The sequence below is a fragment of the Phaenicophaeus curvirostris genome, chromosome 6 (genome assembly GCF_032191515.1).
Source record: "Phaenicophaeus curvirostris isolate KB17595 chromosome 6, BPBGC_Pcur_1.0, whole genome shotgun sequence".
Taxonomy (NCBI): Eukaryota; Metazoa; Chordata; class Aves; order Cuculiformes; family Cuculidae; genus Phaenicophaeus; species Phaenicophaeus curvirostris.
In genome coordinates this window covers 5476155-5489823 of record NC_091397.1, presented here as the reverse complement: position 1 = coordinate 5489823, position 13669 = coordinate 5476155, and the positions used below count along the sequence as shown (strand labels likewise).

The 13669-nt window shown below is 41.3% G+C and overlaps 1 protein-coding gene across 1 annotated transcript in view; it reads right to left on the bottom strand.

Moving 5' to 3' along the window:
• The window catches only part of OXSR1 (oxidative stress responsive kinase 1), a 105124-nt gene that overhangs the window by 7377 nt on the left and 84078 nt on the right, over nucleotides 1–13669 (bottom strand). Inside the window, exons 8-13 of the mRNA XM_069859245.1 lie at nucleotides 12765–12898; nucleotides 10145–10193; nucleotides 7773–7838; nucleotides 7403–7525; nucleotides 3426–3461; nucleotides 1237–1392 (exon numbers count right to left, since the gene is read on the bottom strand). Of these exons, the coding sequence (XP_069715346.1) occupies nucleotides 1237–1392; nucleotides 3426–3461; nucleotides 7403–7525; nucleotides 7773–7838; nucleotides 10145–10193; nucleotides 12765–12898 (564 nt within the window). The remainder of the gene's footprint in view (nucleotides 1–1236; nucleotides 1393–3425; nucleotides 3462–7402; nucleotides 7526–7772; nucleotides 7839–10144; nucleotides 10194–12764; nucleotides 12899–13669) is intronic.

The window sequence follows — 13669 nt, the reverse complement described above, 5'->3', positions numbered from 1 at the left end:
CAATTTACCAAACTCAGAGTCCTGGCCTTCACTGCTGCTGGTGTTTTAACTGCTGCATAAAATTCAGGGATTAAACACTGGTCCTTTTTCAAAAGTTTTGAAGGGGTTTGATTTCAGCATTAAAACTGCTTTTAATGTAGCCAAGAAGATGTCATATCTCAACTCCACTATTTTCTGTTAATGACTAATGCACTGTCTTTAATGATTTTGTAAACAGGAACTCAAACGGACTGCAGTGAAGAGATACACGTACCCTTCTACATTCTTTAAAATAAAAATAATGAAACATTTCTAGGAAGGAGTAAGTCTAAAGAGTTATTTTTCTGACCAACACTGACAAGTCTCTTCCTGATGGGTCTGCCAAAGAGCAGAGCTTGGCCCCATCCGACAATGACAGCTTCTCCTCACCAACAAATACGAACATTGCCCTCTTTTACGGAAGAGGTGCCATCATTCAGAAGGCTGGCAAACTCTGTAGCGCTTTGCTCCAGCAAACCATAAGGCATGTTCCAAGCATCTCAGTAATGATTAGGGTTGACCATTTTTATCTTTTTAATACAAGTCAGAGCTCTTGCCCAACTCCACTACATCTACCTATCTGACCTATACCCTACACTTTGGGGTGATGTAGCTCAAAATTAAACACAAACCCAACAAGCTTTCACGTTCCTTGTATTTCCTCTCAACGGTGCGTTCTCCCCTCCCTGCTGGACATGGTAGTGTTTCAAAGCATCACAAGGTCCAGAGCTTCCCAAAGATGGAGTTTCTCCACAATTTTTGATTGCTAAAAGGACTGTTTTAATCTCCTGTCTGTCTTCTGAAGTCTAGAGAACTTGCATATTTTAATTTTTTCCTTTCACTTTACTCTCTATTCCTCCCTTGGATGCCAGCACTGAGAGACACAATCAAAGCCTGCACCATAAACATCAAGAACAAGCAGTTGCCACTTACATGAGACTTTCTTCTTACCTTTAACCTTGCCTCAAGCCAAACAGACTCCACTCCCTGAACACCATAAAAAGTCACTGCCCACCCACAGAATAAGAACAAAGACTTGCTGAGCCAGCACTGACGGTCTTCCTTTTGCAAGCCACTAGGCCAGCTGTCACTTCCGTGTAAAGCAGCACTAACGCAACCCCATAAAACCAACATTCATGGCTTGAGATGATTTTAGCATGTCTTGAAAAGCATGACCAAGCATAAAGTTGAAATCTGGTACAGAGTTTCTGATCTTACCTGGGCTGCTGCTGGGGCTGCTGGAGGAGCCTGACTAGGTGGAGGTACAGCAGTTTGAGGTTGTGCAGGCACTTGTCCTGCAGCCTGAGGTAGTTGAGTAGGTGCCTGTGCTGGAGCATTGAGTGAAGGACCTGGAGGTTCAGCTGATGGGAATAGCTGCAAGCAAAAATGTGTTTTAATAAGAAAAGGAACTCAATCACTCTGACTCAATCATCAGCTTTCCAAAATGTGCTTGCTTGCTGCATCAGTCACTTGGAAAAGTTCAATGCCAAGGACATTCCCAGGACTCAAGAACACTAACACCTATCCTAAGTTCTCGTTCAAGGGGTTTGATGTTTCCTTATATTCAGGGACCCCTTCTGGTCTGGTATTTTCAACTTTTACTCATCAGTAAGGAAGGATAAGAAACCAAGATAGCAGCACAACTGTGGATCTTGGACAAAAATTACACTCTGCAGTTAGCAAGACTACCTTGCATGACAGCATCCTATCCTTTAGTTTCCCTTTTCACAGAATCCAAGTCCACTTATATTTCCAAGAATCCACACGGTCAGAGGAGAGCAACTCAGCTTTTACCTATAGTTCCTTTCAGAGAACACGGCCTAACAAAGCATTAAGATAACTATCAACAATTTATCCACTCTTAAAACAAACGTCAGAGTCAGAGCAATCCAGGTATTCAATGAAAAATGAATTCAGAGTTTAAGTCTGCAAAACACACAAGACCATTGTTTAGAATTGGACTTAGTGAAGTAAGTCCCTTGAAAAAAACCTCACAGGCCATTAATTGGGTGTGGGGTAAGAGCTAAATCAAAGTTTAGTATTCTAACCTCTTGTGTTATTCAGAACAGAGAAACTGCTTTTGGCGTGGTATAGAATCATAGAATGCTGTGGATCGGAAGGGATCTTCAAGATCATCCAGTTCCAACCCCCTTGCCATGGGCAGGGACACCTCCCACTGGATAAGGTTGCTCAAAGCCTCATCCAGCCTGGCCTTGAACACCTCCAGGGATGGGGCAGCCAGGCCTTCCCTGGGCAACCTGGCCCAGGGCCTCACCACCCTCACAGGGAAGCATTTCTTCCTAACATCTAATCTGAATCTCCTCTCTTTCAGCTTAAAATCATTCTCCCTCATCCTATCCCTGCGCTCCCTGATAAAGAGCCCTTCCCCAGCTTTCCTGCTGAACTCCTTGAAGTACTGGAAGGGTGCTAGAAGGTCTCCCCACAGCCTTCCATCCTCTAGGTTGAACAAGCCCAACGCTCTCAGCCTGTCCTCATACAGGGCATGCTCCAGCCCTCTGCTCATCGTGGTAGCCAGAAAACTGTAAGCTTGATGGCATTTCTTCAGTGTTCCCTCCAACTTACTCTGCTACATGGCAGGAAATATAAATCACCTTGAATACTGAAAATGTGGCAGCAGACCTCCAAACCACAATATGCATTAAGGCATGTATCACAATGAGAAAATTCCACCCAAAGGGATTCTGGGTTTCAGCTTTTTCTTTGAATTGAGAGTTGATGTCAAATTACAGTGGCACAACTGTAGCCTTTCTTATGTTCTCCCTTTATAATCAAACCTTGGAAACAGATGAAGAACAGGACAGCCTAACCCAAGACTGATTTCTAGGAGACATCACTGTTTGTCTTTCCACACAAGTAGGGAAATGAAAGACATCACACAGTCTCTAGAAGATAGGCAGTCTGTATCACTGAAAGATAAGGAACACTAATACTCCTAATATAAGAAACACAGGACAGAACTGAAGGTAGATTATAAATTGCAATTAAGCTTTGTTTGCTATACAATACTAATTTATTTCACAGTTCCGAGCAAATGTTCCAAACCAATTAATGAAACCATGCAAAACATTCATATTAAAGGTGTGGGGGTTTTTGTTTTATTCAAAGATAAAATTGGAACACTTGTTTTGCTTAGAGTATTCTTATGACCAATTCATTATCTTACCACAAAGACTTTTGAAAGTAAAGTAAACTTGAAAAGATATACGCTGAATTTACCTCAGAAAGACCTCTTGGCATTACACAGACCATGATTCCTTTTATAGGGAGGTTTTCAAGCAGAGCTCAGCTACATACGAGCTTTTACTTCGCCTAAAGATATGTTCCTTGAAACAACAGCAAGAACTAGGAGTCATCATTTTGTGAAGCCATTTGCAATTATAACTTACCTCAGAATTCTGTACAGGTTCTTTCACTCTGGGAGACTGAAAAACAAAGAAAAAGTTGTCATTGCCTGGACAACAGTGAAACTTATCATTCTGAACATATGAAATTGCTTTCAAGGTACATAAAGGTTTTAATATGCATAATAAAAGGGACACCACACAATCTGTTGGCAACCTAATTGCATCATATCACCCAGAAATATACAGTCCTGTTTCAGAACTTGCAGTAGCTATTTACACTGGCACACAATAACCTAAGCTGTTGTCATGGTTAACCACTAGCAAAATCCAGTACTCCTGAAGATCACTCAGACTGGATCAAATTACTTGCGCACCAGGATGGCAAAATCCATTTTAAGCCACACAAGTCTTGCAGAAAAAGGTAAGTCACAGAAATCTGCCTTGCTGAATTCTGCTAAAAAACAAATCCCCATTTTATACAAAGAGAGTAAGTTTGCAAACCAACTCGCTTAAACTACACAAAACCTTGGAAAAATGTAAAAGGAAAAAAAAAATCAGCATTAACATGTGTTGCTTCATAGAAAGAAATCTCTTGCCTGCTCCCCTTGCCCTTGGACTCTGCATTATGCTATGCTCTCAGTAAGAGAAAGCAGAAAACTGACAGTCGAATGGAGGGGAAAGTGCAGTCAAAGCAATGTGATCGATCTTTCCTTATCAGTAAAATAAAGATAACACACACTAGCTATTTCACATGAGCAGGAGGGAATTTGCAGGGACTCCTGGAAAGCCCTGCAATTAAAAGTGCCTGCAGCTTTGTCTTCTGACATGTCCAATTACCATGTGGAGACAGACAGGTGGGACAACTTGGTCCACGCTGGGATTAATAAAATAGATGTTCTTCCTCCACACAATGGTCTAAAAGACAGGCTGCAATTAGGACAGTACAAGTTTGACAGAGGAATGTAAGTCTCATCATGCCATTACCTTACCCTGAGCCAGTTTATGCACTAACCAATGCCACCAACTTAACCAATGCAGGTCAGAGCAATTTGTGACATATGACCCAAAGGCGTCTCATGAGAGAAAGTAAAAGTTGTAAAAGTTCTTATTCTCAGAACAGCAAATTGCAAAAAGCCTTCTGGACAGGAGGAGAAGGAACAGATGCTTCATGGTGACTATGCACAGACAGTGCCAGGTGAAAAGGCAGACAGCTGGAAAGGTAAAGCCTCAAATCCATCTCAGTATGTTGAACCTTCACTTGACAGTTACCAGGCAAGATGAAAAAGTGGCACTGCTCCTAGAAATAAACAGCCATGCTCCACATCTGCAGTGCTGTTCTTTAGGCACAAAGCTCATATCCAAGAGACACTATATGCTAGACACTATAAAGACAAGTATGGAAACACTAGCCTGCCCCACAGCCAACAACTAACCCAGGTGAATGGCCAGCAGGAGTAAACTGAGGAAAAAGATGGACCGAAAGTCAAAAGCACAAACACTGAAACATGTTTACCTAATTAAGGTACAAATAGGATGACTGGGGATGTGCTGAAATAGATTAGTTCTAACTTGCTGTTGGGTCTGTAACCAGAGATGATGTGAGTAACCAGTAAAGTGTGACCACACCACGTGCCACTGCACAGATTTACCGAGTAACGGTGGATGAATGATTTAAAAGCCCATATAGCATAATTGCTGTAATTTGAATTCAAGGTTTTAAATACCAGAAGCAAAGGAGTTCAATAAGTCTTTATAGCCAAAAGGTAACATTGAGTCAGCAAGTCATCTTATTTGATGAACTGGGCAGATATTGCTGGTTGTTTGTAATAACTATTTGTCTGCTTTCAGGTGCAATCCTAGCAAGAGACTTGTAAAACACACATCTGTACATATTAAACTCACCCTTTTTTTTCTGTAAAGTGGAGACAAGTGAAAAATACAGACACTTGACATTTATGTAGAAGCTTTTATGCACGTATTTTAGCAAATTAAGTCAATCTGCAAGCCATTATTTCACTTGAAGGTTGACAGCAACAAAATGCAGGTACAGCTGGAATCGCAGAATGGTCTGGGTTGGACTTTTAAAGATCCATCTTGTCCAACCCTTCTGGGCAGGAATAAACGTTGACACTCAGTTAATATAAGTTATTCTGTCTTATAACTTAGTTAAAACTGCAGAGGGATTACAGGCAGGTGGAATTTACACCCCACATTTGAAATAGGGCCAAAACACAGGATGAACATTAGTCCTCAACATCACCATAATATTTGTGGCAAACATTAGCAATTAAATACAAGCTTTAAGACTGCTCAAAAAGGGATCAAATGCAGAGGTCTACAGGCATTCTTACCCTTTCATCTTCAGCCTGAAGAAAATGACTCAAAAGCCATGCAAAGGAAAGACACCCAGGGCAGGAGTCAAGTACCTAAGCAGGCACGTAGTGAGCTCCAAGATGCCATGGTACCTTTCCTGTCCTTCAGGAACATACAGGTGCCCCAAAGTTCTGCATTATATCTACACAGGGTGCCTCCAAAATGGCAATATACATCTACATTTAGGTAACTGAACTGAGAACTACTGCTCCAATACACATTCTTTGTTAAAGGGCTAAAGGTTTCTTGGATGGGAGACTTAGAAATAAAGGCCAAGCACAACCCACATTAGAGAGATCAGAACAGACAGCAGTACAAGCAAATATGCCAAAGGTCTGAGGAAAAAACTGACTTGAAAAGGAGTTAGTAAACACATATGTCAATCTGCTCTTCTCTGCATATGAGGAATGAAACAAATAAGTACTGTTCAAAACAGAGTAAACAGTGCTAAGTCATAGTATCCTGAGCTCAGAGACAAGATAAAACCAGTTCTAAGTAACCTTTGAAATACACTTTGGGTATTTTATAATAATGCCTCCTAAAATTTTCTTATATTTGAATCAACAAAAGAAATTTAGAAGATTTCAGCTTGTAAAGTGAGCTGAAACAAAAAAGTCACAATAATCGTTGCCACACAGTATGGAATTACGATGTCAATAGCACCTTTAAAAACTGAAGTATTTCAAAGGATTCTAAAAAGACGCAAAATATTGCATTTGATATGTAAGTGTCTATACAGAACACCAGCAGAAGGAAAAGTAACGAAAGAGAAATTAGAAAAGTTGAAGTTGTAAAGGGATAAGTGCCTCAAACCAATACTGCTCTTTTTTTCCTTTCATAAAAACCCTTCACTGCCTCAACAATTCGATTACTAAGTGACTGAAATGCATTGTCCATGTCAAGCTACCTGCTGTTGTGAAAAAAGAAAAGGCAAGTCACAACAGTCAAAATCCACATGGCTGACTGCTGGGAGGAAGATGATCTGGAGACTTATTGTAATATTCTAGCTGATCCCTATTCATTACTCCTCCATGTTTCTGTGGCTTACTCTGGGTTTGGGGGTGGTTTGTGTATGAGTTGTGAGAGGGGGAGGTGGTGTCTTTTGGAGGGTTTTCAAGTGCCAGACCAATCACTCCTTGCATCTTCATTTTCTACTTTGACTAATCCATTTCAGAGTAACTGAGGGGACAGAATAAGGTCGTGTGCATTTCAGGTATCAGCCATATTCACAGGCCCTAATCGATTTCAGCTCCATCCTGGAGAGGGCAGCAGGACAAAATCTCTGCTAACACTTCCAGAAGAAAGCATCTCCAACTGTCAGCACCCTTAAAAACAAAAAGAACATCCTAGCTCAAGTGAATTAGTATGTTGAACTGGGAGCAGATCCTCTGAATTCATGTTCCAAATCATGCTCCATATCCCTGTGTGAGACCAGCCGTGCCCCAGAATGATGACAGAAAAGAGATTGATACCAGTTCTTCAGCCCTTAGTCTGCCTTCTCTGGTTCACCTACAGATTTGAAGGGAGGGATTATAACTTACTGTGCACCATATTTAAAACAAGGCCACACGCCTCCTGGCAATACTTAAGACATACCATAGTTAGGAAACAATAGACAGAGAAGCTATTGGAGTTTGAGGACCCACCCTGAGCTGTGAAATTGCTGCTCTGCCTTCCTCACTTTCTTCATCTAATTCATCATCACTCCACTCCCAGCCACCATCTTCAGTCTTATGAAGACGTCCACTGGAACCTGGGACTCTCCGGACCTGCTCAGCACAAAGACAGGGACCGATGTGTTAAGCAGATAGTTTCTACAGTTGATCTCTCTAAGGAGAAACAGCACAAGAGCATCCTCAGCTTGCACTGTCTCTCAGGGCACCGAAGTATTTTATTGAACTGTCCAGTGCTGTATCTAGAAATTATGTACTACAGCAACAGTCATTAAAAATGTGAACACAAACATAATAAAAGCCCATACTGCCTGTAAGAGCAAAAGCCCAGGAGGTTCAGTACCTTTTTGGATCTTTCAGTGATTGTTGGTGCTCTCTGCAACATCTTCTCTTGTAAAAATTCTTTATTCTGCAAAGACGAAAATATCAAACATTTGCATTGCTGGAAATGCCTTTTGGTTTCTTCAGAGTCTCTGATAAAGAAATTGTTAAGCTATTTCTAGCAGAAAGTGGTTTACATGTTTAATCCTCATTCCCCCAAATATATTAACCCCTTCTTCCTCTGGACTACAGTATAAGGTGTTTCATCCTAAATACCTCCTACATCCATGGTTGCTCTCCCCCTGTGCAAAGTGACAGAAAATTAACAACTGAGGAGCTGTATACTGGTCTGTCTGATTTACTAGGGAACATGCTTTTATGCTTATTATATCACAGCACCTCACACCCTGCTGAGACATTTGGCATTCTTCCATTTCCATCATCACCTGGATGCAGCCACTTTGCTTTATCTTGCCCCTAAATTTATGCCTGTCAACTGTCAAAAGCAAATCTCAGATGTCAGGCAGGCTGAGATGCAGGAACCTCTACATACTGGAGTAACGAGACCCAGGAATTGAGACAACAGGGGTTAGAGTGGCTGAATAAAAGCATACAGGATGTGATATTTAGAGAGGAAGTAAACTCAGTGATCGCAACAGATGAAGTATTAGGAAACTACTGCAATGTTTTACTGTATACTAAGTTTCCTCTTCAGCAAGCTACTCCGGACTGGTCAAACATGTGGGCTCCTGCACGTACAATTTTCCAACCACCCGACTACAGAGCCAAACTGCTGGCTGCAGGGGAAGTGGGCTAGGAAACCGCCCTGGCGCTGGGATCTAGCTGGATATTCCACACCACACGAGTGAGGTCGGAGAGCCCTGACGTCTCTCCCTGTGAAGTGCTCCCAGAGCTCCCCTGTGATGGTTTCTTGCTCGTAAGACAGAAAGCCTGAAGACACACGCTGTCATTTCTTGCTAAGTGGGTCTCAGCATCATCAAAACATACTTTTACATAACATAGACTGTATTTATATATATATATATGGTTCAACACAGACATACAGAAGTTGGACTCCTCTGTCCTCAAATTACAGCTGTCAGCCTGGCAGTGGCTGATGTATGAAAGCAATTTAATGCCAAGTGTTAAGTGGCAACATTTTCACTTCAGGTGCCAGTTTAAGTATTGCCTCATTTACAATAATGTTAATTTTCTATCACCACATATGCTAATATGTTACTCTTCAGCAGCCTAATGAAAGCATGAAGGAGATTTTACATATAATGAAGTATCACATGAACCAGAAGTCCCATAACCAAATGGAGAAAGGTCAGCAATGTGTAAACCATCCTGACACTTTGGACACCAAGTGTGTATCCAGTGTGCAGATGCAGACTATTCAGCTGCCTGAAGTTCCGTTATGGACAATCATAACCTAGTTAACGTTGTCAAGAGCCCAAGCATCAGTTAAAACTGTCCTAAAGCAAACTCCTATGTTTCATAAACTGAATCACTCTCTGAACTTCCTTGGTTGCATTTGTTAGACTTCTGTCGCCTTTAGTAGGATATCTAGCTCCTGTACACGTCCCTCAATGTGGCCACTTCCATTTAAGCATCTTAATTTGGGAGCTGAAAACTACTTTGATTGATTGGTGATGCCGCTGTGCTATCCCAGGTATCAGATATCTTTTTGACAGTTTAATCTGTGTTCTGCTATGAAACCCATGTATTTTGATCACAAATGTGCCACAGAAGAAATTAGCAAACAGAAAACGTTTCCTTATTCCCATGGAAATATAAATTCTCCCCTATATTATTTCTGTCTCCCCCAGTAGGACCTTGCACATTGCATATGCACTAATCTGCAGGCAGTAATTACAGAAATGCTCACTGGCAGCTCACTTCAAGGCTAGAAATGGGAGTTTCCTACTGTTTTGTATCACAGGATCTTCACTTTCCACAGGACAACACAGGGTGAAATAGTTTTAGGTAGCCCTTTGCACAGAGGGCCTCATTCACTCTTTACATACAGGCTGATTATAGAGTTTACTAAAATATAAAGTTACGCTTACTGCCAGAGACCCCTTTACGGTTGGAGAAGCAGCCAGAATGGCACCATTACAAGAGAAGAAAAAAACCCCAAAGCCACTAAAAGACATTTAAATGCTCAAGCATTTCTAGATAATTTCTCTTAATAGCAGCATACACAGGGAGGTACAGAAGAGAGGTTTCATTCTGTTCATTCACAATGACCCATTCAACTCACTCAGCTATGCTGGCCCCAAGTGAAACAGCCCACACTCATGCCAATAAAGCTGTCACCATACCTATCATACTTCTGAAAAGCTTTCTCCACAGCCTCTGCACAGATTGGTTTAGGAAGTGTTTTCTTACCTTTGCTTTCGTGAAAAATTTGTGTCTTAAGAGTTCTGCTGCTGTCGGTCTGTCAATAGAAACAGATGTACAAAAATGATTATAAATGCTTCATTTCAACACAATGGTCTTCCAGGTTGTTGTAACGTGGCATCTCATAAGGGCATTGGTTTCTCCTGCCAGATTCCCCTAAAATTCCATGTATTTCAAATAATTTTATACCAGCAGTTTTTAAAACACTCAATGTATTCCAATCAAAGCCTATTCTGTTCAAAAGCAGCAAATAATTCAGGGTGGGAAAGTTGCTCCCATTTTCATGCTGGCCTTGAGTCTTTTTGAGCCAGTTTGACAGGATCACAGAAACAATTCACTCAAAATTGAAACAAAGGATCATCACCTACTGCACTGCAGTACCTTCCATGTCCAAATAACAGAGCTAGTTCAGTAATACTGGATTCTACATGTGTAATCATTTCTATTACACATAGATAAGACTTCAGGTTCTGAAGTCCTAAGCATGGAAAAGACATGGATCTGTTGGAGTGAGTCCAGAGAAGAACCATGAGGATGATCACAGGGCAGGAGCACCTCTCATATGAGGACAGGCTGAGAGAGTTGGGCTTCTTCAGCCTGGCAAAGAGAAGGCCTTCTAACGGCCTTCCAGTACTTAAAGGCGGCCAACAGGAAAGCTGAGGAGGGACTTCTTATCAGGGAGTGCAGGGGCAGGATGAGGGGGAACAGTTTAAAGCTGAAAGCGGGGAGATTTTGGTTAGATATTAGGAAAACATCAACAAGTTGACCAGAGAAGTTATGGATGCCCCATCCCTGGAGGTGTTCAAGACAGGTTGGATGATGCCTTGAACAGATCCAGTGGGAGGTGTCCCTGTCCGTGGCAGTGGGGGTTGGAACTGGATGATCTTTAAGACCCCTTCCACCTCAAAGTATTCTATGATTCTATGATCAGCCTTCATCTAATGGAAAAAGGGCTAGTACAAACTATTTTCCCCTTGAACTTATACTTCAGGATAAATACTGGAAAGTAAAAGACAATCCTTAGTTTAGAAGCTTTCTAAAGACTCAGGCCTATACAAGAAAGTAGCAGCTCACAGCACTTCCCACGATGCAAACTGTGCTTAAGTAGCAGCAGAATTAAGGACTTGCACAGGCCATTCATCACAGCATTTACTTCTCCTCAGACTATGCTAACAAAAAGCATCCCCTTCATAGCAAGCAAGCCCCAGAAATAATTAAAAAGCAATCGCACTAAATTCTCCTCCCTGAGAACCCATATAATATGCATAAACATATTTGATTGTGCTAGTCGCTCTTTAGGGGCCTATCTCCTGCTCCCAGAGTCAGGATGATGACAGTGGCTGCTAGTGGTGCTTGAAAAGAAAGAAGGGGCATGCCATGATTCACAGTGATGATGTTTAATTCTGATCAGCACACGTTCTAACCTGCAGGGCTAGGATATGCCGCAGAAAGGAGAAAAAACATCATGCTGGGAAAAAACACCTGCTATCAGCATTTATCAAGCACTCCACTGGATTCATTAAGCATTGAATTCAAGTGTACAGCTTGTTAGAAGAGAGAGATTTCATCTTATGATATGTGAGAAGCCTTTGTTACTGGATCCATCACAAACGGGAACTGAAAAATGTCCTCATTATCATTATTTTATGAAGGGACTTTTCCCTTTCCATAATTAGTTTCCTTATTGAGGAAAAAAAAGAAAACTAAAGGGTATAAAACTTGATCTGTAGGAATGCTTGCTTCTTTACCGTCACATTTTAAGGACCACTATTTTTACTGCACGATGAAATTTCCTTTAAATAGCTTCACAGAGACTGGCAAATGCTCTGACTGTCCTCCACAAAAATACCTCTGAGCTCTCCTGTGTGACAGGAAGAGGGGTTTAAATAGCACTGGAGACAGCCAGACCCTTGTGCAGCTTTGAATGATGCCATAACATAATGATACAATACTATCCCGAAAACCACAACACACGCATCACTCCCTCAGCAGTATTTCTAACATCACTGAGTAGTCAAGCTGCTGTTACAAGGAAGACTGAAGGTGTCTTCAGGTCACTTAAGCAATCTGTATTGATGAAAACATGTTAGTAAAATCTGCCAGTGTTTTTCCTGATTTTTTGCTTTCACCCCAAAGAAAATACCACTTATAACTAAGCAAGTCAAAACTAGACTGAAAGCCTTTCTTTGCACTGGCCAATTTTAAAAAGTTTATTTATGAAGCTTCACAAGCAAACAGGTATTGCCCAATGTGTAATTTGTGATTTATAAACACAGGGCAGTTTCGACCAGGAAGAAAACACGAACTGCAGTCCTGCTGGAGATGGCAAAGGGGAGAATGGCACTACAGATGCAGTGGACTGGGAAGCACTCTCATTAACGCAAATAGAAGATGCGTGCCCTGGCCAGGCCCAATGCCAGACATTTATCCTTAAAAATAAGAGAGCCAAGAGAATTTGCTGCCCCATAGCAAGATTGTTGTGTTCACTGTGACTGAAATACTGGAGGTGAAGAGTGCATACCCACTTCAAAAACATGGTGTACAATGAGCTTCATGGTTTTGGGGGTGTGTGTGTTTTTTGATTTAATTTGCTGTTACTGGTTCTTACCTTTTTTCAGGGTCTTTCTGTAGGCACAATGAAATCATCTTCCTAAATGATTTCCCGTATTTCTTCAGCATCTCCTTATCTTGCACACCAGTTTCCAAAGACGGAGGATCGTTTTGTAGCGTCAGCATTAAAACCTGGAAGAATTATGTCTATTGGCAATGAGATTTATCTTGGCCATTGTTAGAGAAAGATCTTGGGGACACTATTTTTATCAAGCATTTTCACCAACATTCTGAGTCAACACGAACTGTTTCATTACAATGGCTCTCTGAGGGTAGCCTAAATTCAGTGAGGTTTCTTACAATGCAGAGTTGTCTCCTCACATTCAACAGAAGAAGGAACTACCTTTTCCTCAAGGCAGTTACAGTTTCTCCACTTCCCTCTGCTTCCCATATTCAATAACTTTGTAGAAACAATTATTTTCAAAACCTTTATACCTCTGCAAATTGTGTCAGCTGAGTGATTCAAGACTCGGACAAGACCCAGAGAGAGTTACCTCCACCTTGTTTACTTGGGAAGTTAGGCTAATTTATACCCAGTAAGTAATGCTACTGTTTTCCATCACATCTCCTGGCCTGCACTGGGAAAACACAAGATCAGGATGTGCTTTCAGGCCTGTTTATTGTGATTAGAGGTGTAAGCATACCAGAACTTCTCCCATTTGAGATGAGCAGTTGTGCAAGGCATTTGATTCAAAGTCTCTGCTTAGATCTCCCTGCAAGTATTTCTTGCTAGAAATGACATTAATGTAAAAGCAGAAGGGCAAAATAAAAAAATACAAGGGTTCACTTCCATGTACCAAGCAGGTGAAGACATTTCTCACACAACCACCCATCAAGCCAAACTGATTATTTCCTTCACATCACTCAGATATTCTGTAGGAAAGGAAGAAAATCACTCATTTC